Source organism: Glycine max, chromosome 20, assembly GCF_000004515.6.
Source record: "Glycine max cultivar Williams 82 chromosome 20, Glycine_max_v4.0, whole genome shotgun sequence".
Taxonomy (NCBI): domain Eukaryota; kingdom Viridiplantae; phylum Streptophyta; class Magnoliopsida; order Fabales; family Fabaceae; genus Glycine; species Glycine max.
The window spans coordinates 1,902,985-1,922,672 of NC_038256.2; the positions used below are offsets into that span (position 1 = coordinate 1,902,985).

Below are 19,688 nucleotides of genomic sequence, written 5' to 3' on the forward strand. Positions count from 1 at the left end.
GAAAATAATATTTCGCTACATTTCTAGTATTGTATTGTAAATGTTTATGTTTTTAGTTTTAAGTATCTTTATTTAGTTTGGATTTCTACCTTATTAAATAATATGTAATTATTCCTCATGATTAAGAAAAAGATGAGAAATGTCACAAAATAGTAGAAGGGTGTTAGACTATTTTTTTTTGTTGGTAATTCCACTGCGAGCTTATCAGACGTAAGGATCATCATGTTTCTTTAAAATTGGTTTCACCAAAAAAAAGAAAAAAGTAAAAGCACATTTTCTAATGATAATAGTATTATGTTGTTCCATTACATTTTGTTGAAGAAATTTAAATCCCTTCAATTGGGTCACATATAACATCAAACTAGTCCATTTATTTCTTTAAAAATAAGAGCACATATCATACTTCCTCCATTCCTTTTATCACATCCTTTATTTATCTATAATCACCTCTTATTTTCAATTAATTTCTCTCTTTTTTGTTCATGTAATACTCCTTCCACTATTACAATCAATGTTATACCAAGATTGAAAAAAATCATTTCAAAGTTCTAAAATAACATATAAGCATTCTTTTTTTTTTTAATCTAAAACGATAAATTAAAAGAAATGAAAAGAGTAATTATTTTTTTCTTTAAATTTGCCATTACTCGTTTTCCTCTAATAATAATAATAATAATTCCCCCTAAATAAGCAAATAAGATTTCGTTGTATTCATTTCTTCGTCACCAGTGCAGCAGCAATGGCGCTTTCCTCCGCATTCCACGAACGGCTCCACCACATGGACCGCACGCGAATTCAACGTCTCTCTCTTCTCCAGGTTCAATTCAAATTCAATTAACCTACCAAACAATTCAACATTTCAATTTTTCCAAACGACATTAAATTCCGAGCTTGCAAGATCAAGATCCGTATTCCGAACCCTAATTTTCTCTATGTCACAACTTTGCAGGCAGAGAAAGAGTTGCAAGGGAACAAGTACCGCGTTTTGGCTTCAATGCTCGCAAACATCAGAGCCACGGAACAGAGGTGCTCGTGGCTCGATCAGAAAATCGCGTCGCAGCATTTCAAGCTTCTTGCTCTCAAGTCTCAAATCGAGAACCTCGAAGCCAATCACGAATCGCTTTCACTAGAACTGAGGTATAAGTATAGCCACGTGCGTGCGTGTTGAACTTGAATTGAATTTCTCTGTTATTCAGTGAAATTAGTTGATTAATTTGGCTCAAATTTAGGTCGATGCAGAACGAGGTGGAGGAGCTTGAGGAATTGCGCGTGAAAAGAGATTGCTTTTACGATGCAAAATGGATCGAAATGAAGGAGTTCAAGGAAATCGCGGATAGGTTTGTGGTGAAATGTAAAGTGGAAGTTCAGAGTTTGAGGAATAGAGTCAACGAGGTAACAATGTCATAATTGAAAGTAAAACAGTTTCACTTGCTATCAATGGTTGAACAGAATACCTGAAGTTGTTGTAAATCACTCGTTCAAGGTTTTAAATATCGGTCACGGACAGATGCGGTCCCACTTCCGGTTGTTGGTAGCATTGCGGTTTGCGGGCAGTTAAAATAGCTTGATATTGCGGATCTACGAAGCACCGACATGGACACCGGACACAACATGAACGCAGACACGTGAACACCTAAAATGTTCAAAATATAGAATGTAGTACAGGTGTCGTATCGGTGTCAGATACTGACACGCTAAGTGTTGGATACTGACACGGACGCGTGTCGGACATCGGACACGGTAAGGGACTGGGGTGTCCGTCCTTCTTAGTTGCGGATCCCTTATTAAAACCTTGCACTTGTTATGTGTTTTCAATTCTGACATAAAATGTAATTTTGGTGTTGTTAAGGTTTTGAATTGAAATGTGGTTTTGGTTTTCAGCTGAGGTCCTCTTTTGTGGAACTTAGAAGCAGCAGTGGTGACTCTTGCAATTTGGAGATAGCTGCTGCTGAAATGAGAAGGTTGGAACTCCTGGCTGAAAAGGAGAGTGTGTGTAGAAACATTGATTATAACCAACAAGTAAAAGCACAGTTGCAAAAGCAGCTTCGGAGTATTCTGATTACGCAAACGCAAGATAAGGGATTGGAGGTGAAGAGTAATGGCTAACTATTCTTGAACTTGAATTTGTTCCTTAGAGGCTTAGCCCTTTGTTTATATTGACCAAAAAGAAAAGGACTATTCTGATGACACATGATCAAAACTCAAGAGAGAAGCAATAAGTCGAGTAACTAAACTTTGATCAAGGATTGCTAAGATTGTTAATTGTACCAAAATATTTAGAAATAGATAATTCCTTCTTAACCCGTGAGAGGTACATAATATAGTTTGTTAGAGATCTATGTCAGACTTAGGCATACCTCTTAATGATTTGCAATTAACAAGAACAAATTAATCACTCCTTTTCAAATCATATGGATAACATATGACAATGAAGTTTTTGCAGACCTTATTTTTAAGAGGAAGGATTAAGTTACACCAAGAGTAATTTTTAGAAAGTTATTCTTCATTCTCATGATCCTAGACATTACATAAAAAAAACAAAAACTTATAGGAAACTAATTATAGACAAATATGCTCTCGAGGCATTACAAACAAAATTCAGAACTATATAAAAAATGTGGAAAAAAAATTCATTAATTTGCAACTCATACTAGTGTTTGGTCCAACTTTTATAGAAGCTCTTAAAAAATCATTGAGGAGAAGCTAAGCCAAATATCTTCTTATTAAGGCTCTTAAAAAAAAATAAAAGAGCTTATTTTAAAGAAAGAAAACAACAAAAACGAGTTTAAAGAAAAGCTTCCTTGGATAGCTTTTCTCCAGCTATTTGGTGACTTATTAACATAGACACCTCTTCAAGTCTCACATTGTGCAATGATTACCTTAAGCTATAACTTTTTTTTTTCTTTACCTTATGCTTTTAGTCGTGCCTGAAATATATAAAAGAGGTTAGATAACGCTTCATAGTATTTTTAATCAAGCTACTAAAACCTTTACTTGTACCATGACAATTTCAAACGATTACATTCATATGAACTTTCAGAAAATATTGGAAACTTACTGCGACTTGAGTCCTTGGCCAAAAATGCCTCCATACCTCCACTAGTTGATTTTATATGAATTTGCTATAATGCACATGTCACTAGTTTTCCTAACTATCTCATATTACTAACCTAAAGAAATCTCCTTATTTTTAACAACTAGACCTACCTCAATCATACCAGAATTATCCTCTTTAAGTGGAATCTTTTCAAAGATTACTCTTCCTGAAATTGGCTCCAATGAATGAGTCGAATTAGTTTCTTGATTTAAAATCACAAATCATGTCCTTTAATTTTATTACCATTTGTTACCATAATCTTTGAAACCTTCTTTCCAGCATCCAATACAACATCTTCTATAATATTTTCGTTATTACCTTTTTTCTTCCTGACATTATGATGTGCTATCATGCATGGATCATAACAACTATCATCGCCTTTTGCAGTTTGATTGGTTTTCTAAATTGAATCATGGTTTTTGATTTGTAGGACTTACGTAAGCCCTAACTACATTCATCGAAGTTTCAATTCAATCATCATCTTTTCACTATTGCCAACTTGCTTCACCTCCTGCACATTCCCTACGCCACCTAAAAACTCCATTCATTGTTCCTTATGTTCAAATTGATCATATCTAGAGCAAATAGCATGTAAACCTTCATATTCAAGGTTAAGCAAAAAACCTCGAACCATAATGAGTTTGCAAAGGTTTCTCTAAATCCAATTTACCACAGATACGTACAAATTTTTCTCGAGAGTGAATAGATGATAAGTGATCAACTTTAAGGAATGTGCCGAACTAGTATCATACACACGTCCTCGATCATAAACATAAAAATCAATAGGAAGAAACTTAATTTAGATCCGTAGTGCAACTTTGTGTGACTCTTTAGCATGCATCAAGAAAAAAAAACTTCCAATGTTGCACTATAAGATAGTGATCAATCACCATCGATGGCCCTTCAAACAATAATGCAAACTTGTTGTAATCCTCTTCCCTACTAAACACCACTTGGTAATAGTTGTCTTGCAAATTAATGATTTGAATCTTGCCATTCAGTCCAACTTCTTTGGAGTTTCGCCTTCAAGATTATAAAATCAACCTTCTTCATTCCCTAATACATTTAACACATTTTTTAGGAACCACTGGCCATCAAGATTCTTTAAACCTCAATTAAAGACATTTTTTAGGAATGTCATCAAGCAGACCATCATCCACATCCATCATCAAATCTCTAGACACAACCCTACTGCCCCAACAGGTTTCAAAAGCTTCTCCTTATACACACTCGTGACACCCACTTAAATATCTCTAAACTTATTTTTTGGGCTACGAAGAAGCATATCTTTTTCTTGAATAGAAAAGTTCCTACTTGCCTCCTTCCTCTTCTCTAAAACCCTACTTGCCAACCTATTTTTATTACAATTTTTATGTTAGTCTTATCAAATTGTAGGATAACACACTTTAAAGAATAACTCGTAAGGATAGTAGCTATCAGTCAAAGGAATTACTAAACATTGTTACACAAGTAACAAATTATGTAATAATTAGTATTTCTCTAATTTCCTGGATTTAAATTTTCTAAAATTACGGTTCATATATTGAGAATCAACTATTCGACTCCTTTAAAACAAAAAATCTATGCAAAAGTTAGAATCTGTCATTCAAGTAGTCCTAAATACTTTATTCTTAATGGATACAGAAATGTAAGTAGGTAAATATTTTTCTTACCTTCTGGAAAGTACAAAAAGAGAGTGCAGGAAGCAATAACCATTTTTCAATATACGAAACAAGCCCAATGTAAAATGAGGCCCAGCGTAGATCTCTCGAAAACTAAAGCCAGGTCTGCAGGATCCTAGTTTTCTCTAGAATCTTCCTTGCTAAGTGGGAAAGTAATAACCCTAATGAAAACAATTTAGGACAACCCCAAATTGCCCCTAATACAATGTTTTTCTTAGTATTCTAGCATTTTCCAAACCTCAATATAAAACAACAAACTTGTAAGAAACTAAGAATAGTTATTTATTATCTGAAGTTGCGAGAGTGAAGAAATGGCGCAAGACTTGGCATTGGATTTGGAGGAGCTTCGCCGCCTCCACAGCATCGCCAAAAGACCTCGAACCCTCTCTCTTCTCTCCTCCGAAATTCGTAACCTCGAAAAGGTTCTCATTTATAGCAAACTTACAAATTTCTTCGCATTTTTGTTAATTATTTCCGTTTATCGCTCCCTGATTCCTTCGTGTGAAAAAATTGTGAGACGATTTTGCAGTTATCGTCAGAGGAAGCTTCTGCGCAGATTCCGGCGCCGATTTCGACCGGAACTAAAGTGGCGCCTTCACCTGCGCTGAAGTATGCGGCACTCGCGTCGTTCAGTTGGGACCAGGATAGTGACAAAGTTAAGGTAAAGAGTCTTATAATTTGTGGATATAATTGGCATCATGATTTGAAAGTATACATCTGAATGTTAATCAATTGAATGAGAAATTATTACATGGTCTGAGACCACCATGTGTTTAAGAATGTTGTTAAATAACCTGTTATAGCGCCGCAATAAGGCAATTTGTGAAGGTAGGCCTGCTATGGCAGTGCCATAGGCCACAATGGCGTGTTTATATGGCGGAATTTTGGCCTTCTGCCATCCGTCATTGATAAACTCGTCTTAGTTAATCCTACATGACACCTAGTAGAGGTGTGCTAATTCTTTTTCATAAAGTGAAAATCTTGATTGCATAAGGATCATGGATACATGGTGGCCTGAGATTGCCTAATAATTTCTTGTTAATGGATAGGGATGCATTTTCCGTTGAATAATTATCTAACTGAATTGCTTGTTTATTTACTTACAAATGATCATAAGTTTAACTTTTCTTTTGTCAATATGATGTAATGATGTAATTAATCACCTGTAGAATGAACTAATTTCGCATATTACATCATTTGGGGGTGTTCTGTGATGGTATGGTAGAGTTTCCCTTGTGTTTGAGACAAATGGAATGCAGTAGAATTGAGTAGTTGAATGAAATAAAATTAACATACAATTCGGAATTTTGCCATGGACAAGATTTTATTTTTATTGTTTGAGAAGTGAAAGGAATGGAAAATATATTAGGAGATAAGTAAATTATAAGTTCATTTTATTTTGTAATTCCAAAAATTAGAGGAAGAATAATACAGGTGTTGAACAAAATTGGATGAAGTGTATTTATCAAGTTCCATTTTAGTCTAAAAGAATAGCTTAATAGCATGTCTGGATACACATTTTCTCCCCTTGTGCATGTGTAAGATAGAGGCAAGAACCCACAGCTTCTGCGTCTTTTTATGAAACTGATGTAGTTTACACATTAATAGTATGCCCAAACACACTGTAAGTTAACAGTAACATTATTGGTCAACAGTATCAAATTCCTCCCGATGATTATGCTTCTTGTATTCGTTCTTTGACAGATATATGTGTTAATGGAGGGAATCGATGAGAATAAGGTTGAATCCGAGTTTAAGTCGATGTCATTCGATGTTAAGTTCCATGATGTTCAAGGGAAGAACTACCGATGTGCAATATCAAAATTGCACAATGAGATAGTACCGGAGAAATGCAAGGTTGTGGTCAAGCCTAAAAGGGCAATCATCACATTGGTGAAGGCTTCCAAAGGAAACTGGCTAGATTTGCACTTCAAAGAAGACAAGGTAGTACTATGCGAAGATTAAAATGACATCTCCCCCCCCCCCCCCAACCCTTGTTAATCAGCGTGATAAAGTAGTAACTTTTGTGTTGGTGTTACAGCTTAAGCCAAATCTGGACAAAGAGAAAGACCCAATGGCGGGAATTATGGACATGATGAAGGTCAGATTCTTTTTTTTCTTTAGTTGGCTGAAGCTACTTTGTTTTAATTTTATGCATGTAACTATGTACCCTTGGGAACATTCAACTTGACTTTTACTATGCATGTAATATTGCAGAATATGTATGAGGATGGGGACGATGAGATGAAGAAAACCATTGCAAAAGCATGGACTGATGCTAGAACTGGGAAAACTGCTGACCCTTTAAGTAGCTACCGTTGAGCGACCAAAAGAGGTTCAGATGCTTAGTTCCTGTTTCTAGAGAATGATTTGCTCTATTTAATTACATTATCTTGTTTTAAAATGAATGTTTGGCCTGTGTTCATGGTACTTGTAGAAGATTAGATGTGCAGTTATTGTTACCAAAGTTATACTTTGATATAATGATGCGATTTTCGTCTGTGGTTGCTCGAATATTTGCCTTGTGTGACTCGCCCTTGTTGCATGGTTTTTCATTGTTGCTTTGAATTGAATTTATGTAGCAGATCCGCACTAGGCTAAATAAGTCAGGACATTACAAATAATTATTAAACAGAAATATGGGGTCGATGCTAACATTCCCCATGATGTGAACCGACTAATTTGTTAAGTTTCTTGTATAATGTTTTGGTAAGAAATCTAATACCAAAAAAGTGAATGTCTCTGTTCTGATGCTCCAAGGATTTGGACTCATCTTACATCTTAGATAGACTTTAAATTCATGAAGATTTATTTCTCTCACTCGTGTTAGAGATCTGTAAATTATCTCTAAACAGTCGACAAACAAAAAATAACCCTCTCGCCTTTTAGACCTTCTCTGTCTTAGGAGAAGTCTCCATCAGACTACAATCATCCAAAAAGCCTTTATTGTAATTTGTAAATCATGAACCAAGAAAGAAGCATTAAGTGCGTATCATTTAAGTGATTCACAAAAGATAATCATATGCTGGTGTGTTTGGATTTTTGGTGGAAAGATTTAAAAGTATGTTTAAGAGTAAAATTAGTTCAAGATCATGTTTGGAAAGTTTTCAAAAGAATGTTTGAGTGTAAAATTTTGTTCGAAAATTAAGTTTTAGAGAATGAAGACTTGAGATATTTTTGTAAATTTTAATTCAAACATGTCTTAAATGAGATGTAAGCGTGTTGAGTTCAGCAGATGATTAAGTTTAGGTTTGGCTTGTAAAAATATTGAAGTTTAGTTCATTTATGTGAGCGAAAGTTTGAGATTGAGTGTGTTTGGTTTATTGATTTCATGACTTTTAAAGCATGTTTTCAATAATTGAACTCAACCGACGTTTGAAGTGTCAAAACAAACACATCCTAATTTGTTAAAAAAAAATTGAGTATGGTTTATGGAGTTTATTACTCCAGGTTGTCAAAAAAAAATTATCAACTTTTTTTTTTACAATTTAGTATGTAAAAAATGTCTTTGCTTTTATAAATTTGGAAAAGGGATAAATTTGGCATATTACATTATTTGGAACTTAGGGATTAAAAAGGATAAATTTGAAAATGATAAGAATTAAATGGATAATTAAATCTATAAATTTTTATTAAAATTTCTTTTTATCAATTCAGTATCTAATAATTATTTTAACTATTCAGATAGGCATATACACTTAAATTGTAATACGTAGAACTAAAACTATATAATTTTAGTTGATAAAAAAATCATCACAGTTTTTTATTAATATAGATTATGACTGAAAGACCATATAGGCAAGTATTTTCTTGAATTGTGAGTTTATGTAATTTTAATTATTTTGTATTTAACGTATTAAATAATTGAGCTTAATGTACCTGAATTCATTTATTTGAGTATGTAATAAATCGGATTTTGTTTGATTTATTATAATATTAATGTGAAATATTGATGTTGATAATTAATTTTTGCTAAGAAATTTAATCGATCATTTTTAATAGAATTTTTTCTTTCAATTATATTTTCATTTAAAATGTTCGAACCCTTTATCTTACTTAAAATGGTGGAGCTCAATTCATACTAACAACTTATTTGTTGAGTATATAACAAATTAGATTTGAACAAATTTACATATGGCTCAATTTATTTAAGCTGTAGTTAAAGTTAGTAAACCTCACATACAAACTAGCCTTTTAATATGGTACTTAATTAGTTATCTTAATGGTTATTTAGACTTGATCAAATTAACATAATCAATCGTATTGGCACTTTACAATCTGATTCAAATTCCAGATATTTCAAACCACACAATCCATTAACCACTTAAGAGCTCCCCTTCTAACACTACCAGACAAGGCTGATCCCAATCTCACGTAGCCAACGCTCGTCTCTGAAGCCCCAACTCGTGACATTTGCCGGGCTATGAAACACAATTGGATTAGTCACGGTCGTGAATGAGGTTTCAAATAAATTTTATGAGATTTTTTTTATTTTAAATAAAAATTTATATATTAATTGTTTTTTGTTAATACATGTGATATTTTTTATATAAAAATAAATAAAAAATATTATTTTTTTTGTGAACTTAAAACTTAAGTTTTACTTGTTTTATTTTTGGTTTAGTTTTGACGCAACATCTAAGTAGAGATGCACATACAAGTCACAAGATAAATTTTTATACTTAAATATGTTTAATAATTATGTACTGAACATTAGTGTCGCCTCCATAAAATAATTTTTTAAAATGAACTATGTAAAAAGTTCTAACAGATAAAATAAAAAATAAATTAATTCTAATATTATCACTTATGTTTTTAATTTTTTTTATAGTATTAAAAATGAAAAATCATACAACATTTTTAAAATAGAAACATACAGAGAAGTCAATTGCAACAAGTAGAAGGTTAAATATTATTAGTTTTTTAATTATAACATTATGTATTTTGTAAAAATTTATGATATTTGTTATAAATATATTATATCTTTTTTGTCCCATTAAAAAAAAAATTCTGGTTGCGTGGCTCCATGTAATTTACATTTCACACAGGCCTTCCACACAAAATATTGATAAAAAAAAACTTCGTACCCCATTGTCCGGAGGCTCTTCGCTATGCGAAGGTATGGGGGAGGGATGTTGTACGGAGCCTTACCCTTGCATATGCAAAGAGACTGTTTCCGGATTCGAACCCACACAAAATATTGATCATGCTTAATAAATTGTAGAGAGGAGTTTTCAGAATCTCATTGGCTAATTGGTCCTCCATAAGCATTTGAATCAGATTTCTGTTCCACGCCTTTTCTCCTGCGTTTATAAGATCTTTCATGGTGAGATGGTTGCTGCCAGTAATTATATTAGTTAAGGTGTGAGGCTCATTATCCAACTGCAAGCATATATCTTTATTAGACAGTTCATAAAATTATTCTTGGTTGAGTTGGTCCGATTGGTCGAACCAATTAGTCCAGTCCAATTTTTAAAACTGTGGTTTTAAAACAACTATATTATAATAAATAAGTTGAAGTTTCAATAATATACATTAATATTTACTAATGATATAAAGTCTAGATTTATAATAAAGGAAGACAACATTGTTGGATAAAAAATGTAATTTATTACTTGTGACTTCAAATAAAATAATTGTTTTAAAGGAATAAAAGTTAGGCAGATTACATCATTAAAAAGGAGGATAAAAACTCAAATATTACAATGGATAATTTTGTCTTCTTCATAAAATAAACTTACATTGATAAAGGCACTATGCTTTGATAATATAGTTGTTCATTCTCTCTCTCAATATGTATATAGGGAGATATCAACTTACTCTACCTCATAATTCATTTTGTTTTTGTTGTAGATGATAAGTGGGATAATAATTGACGTTAATTCTAGAAAGAGTTGAACGAAGGCTATTGATTTGAACGAATGCTAATAAGACATTTCTTTCATTGAATATGAGAAACTATCGTTTAATCATAAATCACTATAACCTTAATATGAATTTTAAGATATTTATTATAGAAGTCAATAAAATTATCATATATAATATATTGTGATTAAATAATAATATAAAATTATTTTATATTAATGCATAATTCTTTTTCTCATTAAAAAATGACCATTACTACTTGTAGCTTCAAATGGGGGAATTGGTTTAGTGGAATAAAAGTTAGGAATATTACATTAATAACAATTATCAACAAGATAGAAAGTCAAACATTATATGTAATGGATAATTTTTTAATTTAAATAAACTAAAATTAAATTAATAACAAGTTATCAACTCTTTCTGGAATTTGTTGAATGTTCCTCACGGTTTTTTTTTTTTATCAAAATTGAGTTTTTAGTCTAATTCAATCCTTTAAAATTAACTTATAAAGTAAAAAATATTTTTTATTTATATAATTTATTTTGACATTATCTTTTAGTCAATGTAAGACATAAATATGTCTTTCTTTTATCTATGACTATCCATTATGTGAACTTTCAACACATCCCTATGTCAAGGGATAATTATAATTTAGGTGATTTTTTCTAACAATATAATTTTGATAGACATTTAATTAGATATATTTGTATGATTTTTAAGATATTATGGTAAAAGTCATCCAATTTGTTATATATAGTGATTTATAATTGAATAACGACATAACATTATTTTATTTTTAGGTTGTGTTTGACAAAACTAGCTGAAAACTAGTAAGTTAAATGAAAGTTAGAAAGCTATCTAGAAGTTGAAAGATTAGTTGAAAGTTGAAAACTGATAACTGATTGATAAAAAATTAACTTATTAAATTATAAACATTTGATAAAACTAGTTGTTGAATTAACTTAAAAGTATAAAATAACGGAAAAAAATAAAATAATTATTTATTTAAAAAAAGATAAACAAAAAAATTGATAAAGATATTAAGGATAAAAAAATACATAAAAGTTAGAAGTTAAAAATTAAAGTTTTTTTAACGTTATTTTATATAGTGTTTAAAAAAAATACTAGAAATTATTAAAAAAATTATTTACAAAATACTGAATGATTTCATTTAATTGAAATGTCTTGTCGAAGATAGTCTTAATTTTTCTTTATATATTCCAATCCAAGATCATTCTCAACTTTCTTCTTTTCTAACTCTGATATGAATTACTGATCCACAAAACAAAGCAAGTTGAGGGTGCATCAGAAATACTGAGCCATTACTGAACCAACCAAAAGAAACAAATATCACCAAAAAAGGAAAACAAGAGTTCAATATACAAGAGAACAAAGAGAATAGTATCAATTGAATTAAAGCTCTTTGTAGATACCTGAATTTCAAGTTCAAGTGATGTTATTGTTTCTACAAGCAGAGTACTCGCAATAGTACACTTCATGGCGGGATCAATGTCATTACAGCTACGTGAAAACTAGGTGATTTTACTCCTATCAAACGGAGCATGGAACTGAAATAGATGAAGTTGATACCTTAGATCAGTTTTTTTATGTCTACCCAGCATTGGGTCGTAGAGGTTCCTCTTAGCAGAGTCCCTCCAAAAGGAAGCATCAAAACTGAATAAAGTGAATGATAATATGACAATCTTAATATTAACAAAATAATTAAATGTTTTAGATAGTCCAACTTGAAATAATAAAAAGATTGTGCTCAAAGATGATTTTGTCAAGTAGTGGTAACATGATTCAATCCTTTAAATTTAATTAAATATGACTACTTGACGGTTTTAATATTGTATAGTAGTCACTCTTATAATTAGTTTCTTGTTGAATTATCAAATTATTACAAGGAATGCATGCCAACAAAGTGGCGGACATTTTTATTTCTTTTGAAAACAAGAGACTTAGAGAATTTCATTCAAGATAATGGGAGCAATATATGAAGGAATCAAATCAAAAGTGTGGAAACTAGCATAAGATCTTGACGCTCTAGCTAAAGTGTTAACAATAAGATTTGCTTGTCTCCGAGTGAAACTGATCCTATAGTTGTTGTGTGTTTGAGGTAATCTCTACATTTTGTGATGATGTTTCCAAACTCAGTCTGCTGACTAGAGTCACTGTGAATGGAATCTAAAACCTATTGACTGTCTAGTTCAATAATCACATACCAATCCCAAAACAACCTTGCTGGTTGAAAAGAGTAGCGTCAATATTACATTAATTCAGAAGGGTTTGCTTTGGCTGACATGTTGTTGGTTGCCACTTTTTTGTACAGTATATTTGATGTTGATGTATAGAGGGGGTTGGCAGGGGCCCAAGGAATCCAAAATTGAATCTGCAGTATGGAAGGACACCTCCAAATGAGGTCCTTGTTGAGGAGTTGTGCAGGAATTATATTGCATGTCCTGGCCTAGCCTTTAGCTTTTTAGTTCTTTTTGTTTTGCTTTTCATTTCACTCATGTTAATGTACCAAAATAATCAAATTATCTTTCAATAGTCTTCGAACTTATTGATTGCAAAGCAATAATTGAATCCTCTGCAAGTCCGCAAAACCATCATTATTTTTTTTATCAATAAATATTAATTTTTTTAAGTAAACAAAACCATCACCACCTTAGCCTAAACAGAGAAAGTAAACTCCAATTTTGCATGCGATGAAGTCAAAACGCACATCATGATCAACCATTGTCTTGCCCCACTCCTTCATCCCAAACATTTGTATAAATATCTAGGAGTAGAACTGAAAAGACTAAACTGGTGAGCTGACTGGACACCTATCTTAGCCAAAAAATCAGCTTATTAATTTAGGTTTATATGAGTGATCATATCAAAGAAAGGAGCTTAAGTTTCAGATTTTAATTTTCATGAATTTTACTACCGGTATAAAAGATTCTATAAATGTAAATCAATCGATTTATATAAAAAAAAATGCAAATTAATGAGAGAAGTGCTCCCTTTAATGCATAAATATGCTTCTATGTATCATTCAAGCAACAAAGGACAAACTGCAGCTCAATTGGAACTTGTTTCTGACTCATACTCAGAGGGGAAGGAAATCAATGTGTTAACTTCGCTAAGTTACATGCAGGTGTCCTTTTTAAGGACGTGATTTTCCCTTTACACTTCACGTGCCAAAAAAAGAAATGTAAATTAATCAGACATTACTTTTGAGATATATTAATTACTATTATAGATTGGGCTTTATGGCTGAGATGCATGCATGACCCACCATTCTTTCTTCCTTATTATTAGGTTGCATGTCAAATCATATTACCTATAAATTATCATTCTCTTATTTTTATCTTTTTTTCATCAAAATATCTTTTCAACGTGTATCACCAGTTTGTATGTTAGTTTTTTATTTTCTATTAATTATTTAACCAAGTTTTTTGGATTAGTTGTTTTATCTTATGTTATGCTAGTGGTTTGTTATTATTTAGGAAGTGAATTATTATTGTTTCTTTCTATTACAATAAATTTGTATTTAAATAGATGATCATTCAATAAAAAGTGTGTATTCATCTCCCTTAATTTTGTGAGTTACGCTTATTTTACACTAGATTGGTATCTAGAGCCTTTTTCTTAAGAAGGACATGTGAGTGAATTGAGTGAAACTCATCACAAAAAAAGCCAAAACACCTTGCTTCAATTCATCCGATAAAAAAGAATTTGAGACTACTATTATATCCTTGGAGAATACTAAAGATCTGTCAAAGCTTACCTTGGTAGAACTTGTAAATGCTTTACAAGCCCAAGAGCAAAGAAGAAAAATAAGGGCTGAGGGTTTTGTGGAAGGAACATTGCAAGCTAAATTGAAAACTAACCAAGGAGAAAAAAACAAGTGGAAGAAATACAAGAAGAATAATTTCAGCACCCAAGAAGCAACGACTAACACTAGAACAATAATGGAGATAACAAAGAATTTCCTCCTTGCAAGCACTATGGCAGAATGGGTCATCCTCTTCACAAATGTTGGAAAAGAACTGATGTTAAGTGTGAAAAGTGCAACAAGTTGGGGCATCATGTGAGAATTTGCATAAGCAATTTTTAACAAAAGAATGTGGCTCAAGTTGCAGATCAACAAGAAAAAAAGCAATTGTTTATAGCAACATGTTTTACAAGCAGCAGCTCAAGTGAATGTTGGCTAGTGGATAGTGGTTGTACCAACCACATGCCCCACGATTAAAAGTTTTCAGATAATTGGACAAATCACAGGTATCAAAAGTTAGAATTAGCAATGGTGATCTTATCGTTGTTGAAGGAAAGGGAACTGTAGCCATTGAAAGTTGTGCAAGAACAAAATTAATTTATGATGTTTTTTATGTATCTGAGATTCATCAAAACTTGCTAAGTGTGGCACAATTGATTGAGAAGGGGTTTAAAGTCATCTTTAAATATAAGCATTGTTTGATTAAAGATGTCAATAACAAGAAAATTTTCAATATCAAAAGGAGAGGCAAAAGTTTCTCATTTGATCCATTGAAGGAGGAGCAAGCAGCTTATTCAGTTACTGTAAACAATGCAGAAGTCTGGCACAAAAGATTAGGTCATTTTCATCATGCAGCTGTTGAGGAACAATGCGCGATCTCACTCAACCATTATGCATTTAAATAATGTAGATTCTACCATGAAGAGAGCATCGTCAGTGTATTCAAAAGAAATGGACCAATGACTTTCATCCTTTGAAGCCTTGGAGGTTAAAAAGATGGAGTTGGAGATTGAATCACAATTTATGAATGAATCTCGTTTAGAATTAAATAATACCATTGAGCATTCAATCTAGAATGACAAAAAAGAAAAAGAGATCCTTTGTAAAAGAAAGGATGTATTAATGGGTGAATTGAAACAACTTCTTGCTTTAGTTAAACAGAAAGAAATGGAGATAGCAGACAATGACTCTAATTTTGAAGCTGTAGAAAATAAGATAAATAAAGTTGCCTTTAGATTTAAAGAGATGCAATCAAGCATTCAACAAGGTATAGCATCCTTCAAGCAAATGATTATTTTCATAGATAAAAGAGTCTCAAAACTAGACAAAGAAGCTACATGAATAGCTATTGAAGCAAAGTCACGGTGTGTTGAAAAAGAGAGCATTCAGATAGACAAGGATACAACTACATTAAATCTTGAGCTACTGAGAGAGAAACTTGAACTTGTCAACCACTGATACAAGGAAGAGTGTTGAACGTGTATCAGCAGTTACATGTTAATTTGTTATTTTCTATTAATTGTTTAACCAAGTTTTTAGGATTAGTTGTTTTATTTTTTGTTATGTTAGTGGTTTTTTATTATTTAGGGAGTTGGTTATTAGTGCTTCTTTCTGTTACAATAAATCTGTATTTAAACAAATGATCCTTCAATAAAAAAAGTGTGCATTCATCTCCCTTAATTTTGTGAGTTACGCTTATTTTACAATAATATCATATCCTTATGGCTGAGATTGTGCATGGTTAATTTCATCGTGGTAGGTTCTCATTTGACACTCACACCTTAATTATCATCAACGGCACTGTGCCTCACTCTCACTCTTTGTATTGGCACTCAATGCATCATATTCATCACCGGTCACTACCTTGCCCCTTGCCCACCAAGCCCTAATCCAACACGCTCCCTTCTTCTCTGATCGCCCCAAGACCGCGTCTCCCTCAAAATCCTAAGCAGCAACCAACACAACATCAAATCCTCTTCCTACGGTGCCATGTGGCACACCCTCCGCTGCAACATCGCCTCTATTGGAAAGGAGAAAGTTATAGGAAGTATTTGAGAAAAATGTAGGAGGAGAGAATATTTGAAAGAAGACTAGTTTTTATGACTTGAAAAATGCTTTAGTTTTGGTTTCTTGGCTTTGTTTGGTTCTTTGCAAATGGCAATCTCTCCCCTTTTTATAGACTTTAAGAGAGAGTTCCAGATATATTAAGAAAGATTTCACATACTTTAAGGAGAGTTCTACACACTTCTCTCAATTACTTAGTTCTACACATTTCTTTCAATTAAATATTACTTTTATTTATTTCTACACTTTTTTAGGATTTTCTTTGGAGTATCAACACAAACTTAATGGGTCTAACACTTGATTTTAATGGGCTAAATCAAGTTTATATTATTCAAATGCCTCTAAGATGCTCCACTCCTCCTGCGTATAGTTCTTCTCAGGAACCCGTAAGTGGGTCCTCAACACCCTACTCATGAGTCTAAAATCAAATTTTGAATACGCCATGTTCTGCTTACTCGTGTTCATGTGCTTCACTGAAAGACTCGACGACGAGAAAGTTAGAGACATCGAGCGCGTGCTGCTCTAGCGTTCCACAAAAACAAACATTAGTCTTTGATCGCCCGTATCTAGGGAACATGCAATCAAAAGACTTAGTCTACTGGCAGCCACAAGGCCTTCAATCTCTAGAGCAAGCCTCTCGAACTTAGTCATCTTCCTTCCATGGGAAGATAGCTTCAGCTTAGGACGTTCCTGCAAACAATGACATCGATCATGTAACAAAAAAATAATAAGTTGTAAACTACGTGCTTTATTTTTTTTAAGAATTACATACCTCTCCATTCCAGACTCTCAAAGCAATGTGATTTTTAAAATATCTCAAAACTGATGTGTCATGGGGTTCGCCTGGAAAACCCTCAATATCAGTAACACCTTCAACAGGTGGTTGTTGTTGCTCTTCGTTCAATTCCTTCGTGGCTGTCGGAGGATCCTCAACAACACACACTTGTTGTCGTTGCCTACAGGCAAATGCGGTAGGCCTTTGCTGTTGGGGGTATCATTATCATCGTCACTAGCCTCTTTCCTCCTAGGACTTTTCCTATTGCTCGGCCTAAAGTCTGACCAAGACCTCTAGTTTTAACCATTATTTGCATAATATTTTTTAAAACATTTTGAATTTTTGTTTCAATTTTAAAACTAACTAACAATGTTAACCTATTTTGAATTTTTGTTTCAATCATTTTTTAAAACTAACAATAAAATATTTTAAAACTAAGTAATAATTTTAACATATTTTCAATTTTGGTTTCAATCATTTAAAAAAACAATTTTAACATATTTTCAATTTCGGTTTCAATCATTTTTTAAAGCTAACTAATAATTTTAATATAATTTAAATTTTGATTTTAATCATTTTTTAATCCATATGGATCATACGGATTGTTAATTCGTATGACTTTTTTCACAAAAAACGGCCTCAGATTACCAACAATGCATAGGCAATACAATACCATCACAAACATCACGAACAACATCACGAACGAAGGAGCAATGAAAGTAATACCAATTTCACATGTCATGATGTCAACTCGATTGGGCCAGCACATCATGACCAATCCATTCTCATCCCACACCTTCATCATAAACATTTGGATAAATATTGTTGGATACCCAAATGTTCTGCTGCATCAAGTGATTGAGAGAAAAAAAAAAAGATACGGTGATATAATAAAAAAAAATAGAAAGAGCAAATAAATAAAAGATGGTCGTGAAATGCATAAAAATAGTGAAGTATTGAAATATCATCTCTCTAAACATTTTTATAAACTGCTTGGGGCATCCAACATTTTTGCTAGGACATTCAACAATGTTTGAAAATGGCAAAAATACTCTTAGTAAAATCTCAGTCATTTTTGGTTATAAATAGTAGGTTTCATTTTTTATTTTTACAACACTTTTTTCGTAAAATCTCAGTCCCTTAGTATAAGTTGCTTCTATTAGCCTCCTTTTCCGACCGTTTTTTTGTCTCTAGTGGTGTGCGTGCGTTGTTCATGAATATACGATGAAATTGGATGGTTATTCATTACTGGAGAAGAAGAGGTACGTAATTTTTTTTAAAAAAACATACGTATGGTTCGTACAATCCGTATGAACATATGGATCAACAATCCGTATGAGCCATACGGATTGCCAATCCATATGGATCATACGGATTGTTGATCCATATGAACCATACGGTATGACTCAAACAGATTGCTAATTCGTAGGCTATTTTTTTAAATTGTAAATAATTTTTTTTCTGATTTATTTATTTAATTTGTTTTGTAGTGTAATTTTTTTTGTAATAGTTTTAGCAATTTTAGAAATATTAATTTGGTGATATTAATTTATAGTGGTATAAAAACAATAAAAAAATGTTGTTAGTAATTAGATTGGTAAAAAAATCATAATATATATAAACTTTTAAAAATTTCTAAAACTAACATTAGATTGCTTAAAAATTAATTTAGTAATTAATTGAAAATAATTTAGTAATTAGATTGGTAAAAGTAACATTAGATTGTTAAAACAATTTTTTGTATACATTTAAAATATTTACTAAAGTTGATAATTAAACAATTTTGATATTTAACTGAATTATGTATTCATATGTTTATTACAGTGATTGAAAATCAAACAAATATGATATTTAAGTGAATGATGTATTTACATGTTTATTACAGCAATTGATAATTAAATAAATTTGATATTTTATTGAATTATGTATTTATTAGAATTTATATAATATTTATTGAATGATGTATTTGTTAGAATTTATATGATATTTTAATGAAGATATGTAGTGAAAATGTAGTTTGTGGTTATATGATGTACAATACATTTTTTTAAAAATTTTGTATAGAACTATATTTTTGTAGACAACAAATGAGGTGATTGTATAATTTTTTTAAGTTGTATTTTGTTTATCATTGAATTTATTAAATGTTTTTAGTATGATGGACGAAGAACAGTGAATGTATGATAGTATTATGTCTTATGAATGTTGAAAATGAGGAAGATGTTGACATGAAAGTAGAACACGTTGATTGAGAGAAAAAAAATATTTGACTACAAAGATAGTTATTAAATCGTTAGCGCCGCATAAAAACATTCCTCCTAGAGTAGTTGTTATTAATATGATGCCTTTAATACTTCTCACATATTTGACTACACATGTATTTAGTATTTTATTTAATAAAAAATTTAGTTTATAAAAAATATTAAATTGTAAAGAATA

General features: G+C 31.7%; 2 protein-coding genes across 2 annotated transcripts; both read left to right on the plus strand.

The window, feature by feature from the left end:
- The first annotated feature begins 681 nt into the window (after nt 1-681).
- On the plus strand, nt 682-2,301 carry LOC100782086 (uncharacterized). The gene is made up of 5 exons (XM_041013133.1): nt 682-817; nt 950-1,137; nt 1,230-1,392; nt 1,484-1,740; nt 1,882-2,301. Exons 1-4 carry the CDS (start codon nt 740-742, stop codon nt 1,556-1,558), a joined length of 504 nt encoding a protein of 167 aa, XP_040869067.1. The 5' UTR covers nt 682-739; the 3' UTR covers nt 1,559-1,740; nt 1,882-2,301.
- A 2,750-nt stretch (nt 2,302-5,051) lies between these two features.
- Nucleotides 5,052-7,246, plus strand: LOC100527228 (uncharacterized). Its single transcript, NM_001249758.2, is given in 5 exon segments — nt 5,052-5,201; nt 5,309-5,440; nt 6,484-6,723; nt 6,821-6,880; nt 6,997-7,246. Coding segments are annotated over 5 exon segments (648 nt in total). The 5' UTR covers nt 5,052-5,090; the 3' UTR covers nt 7,102-7,246.
- Nucleotides 7,247-19,688: the final 12,442 nt, after the last annotated feature.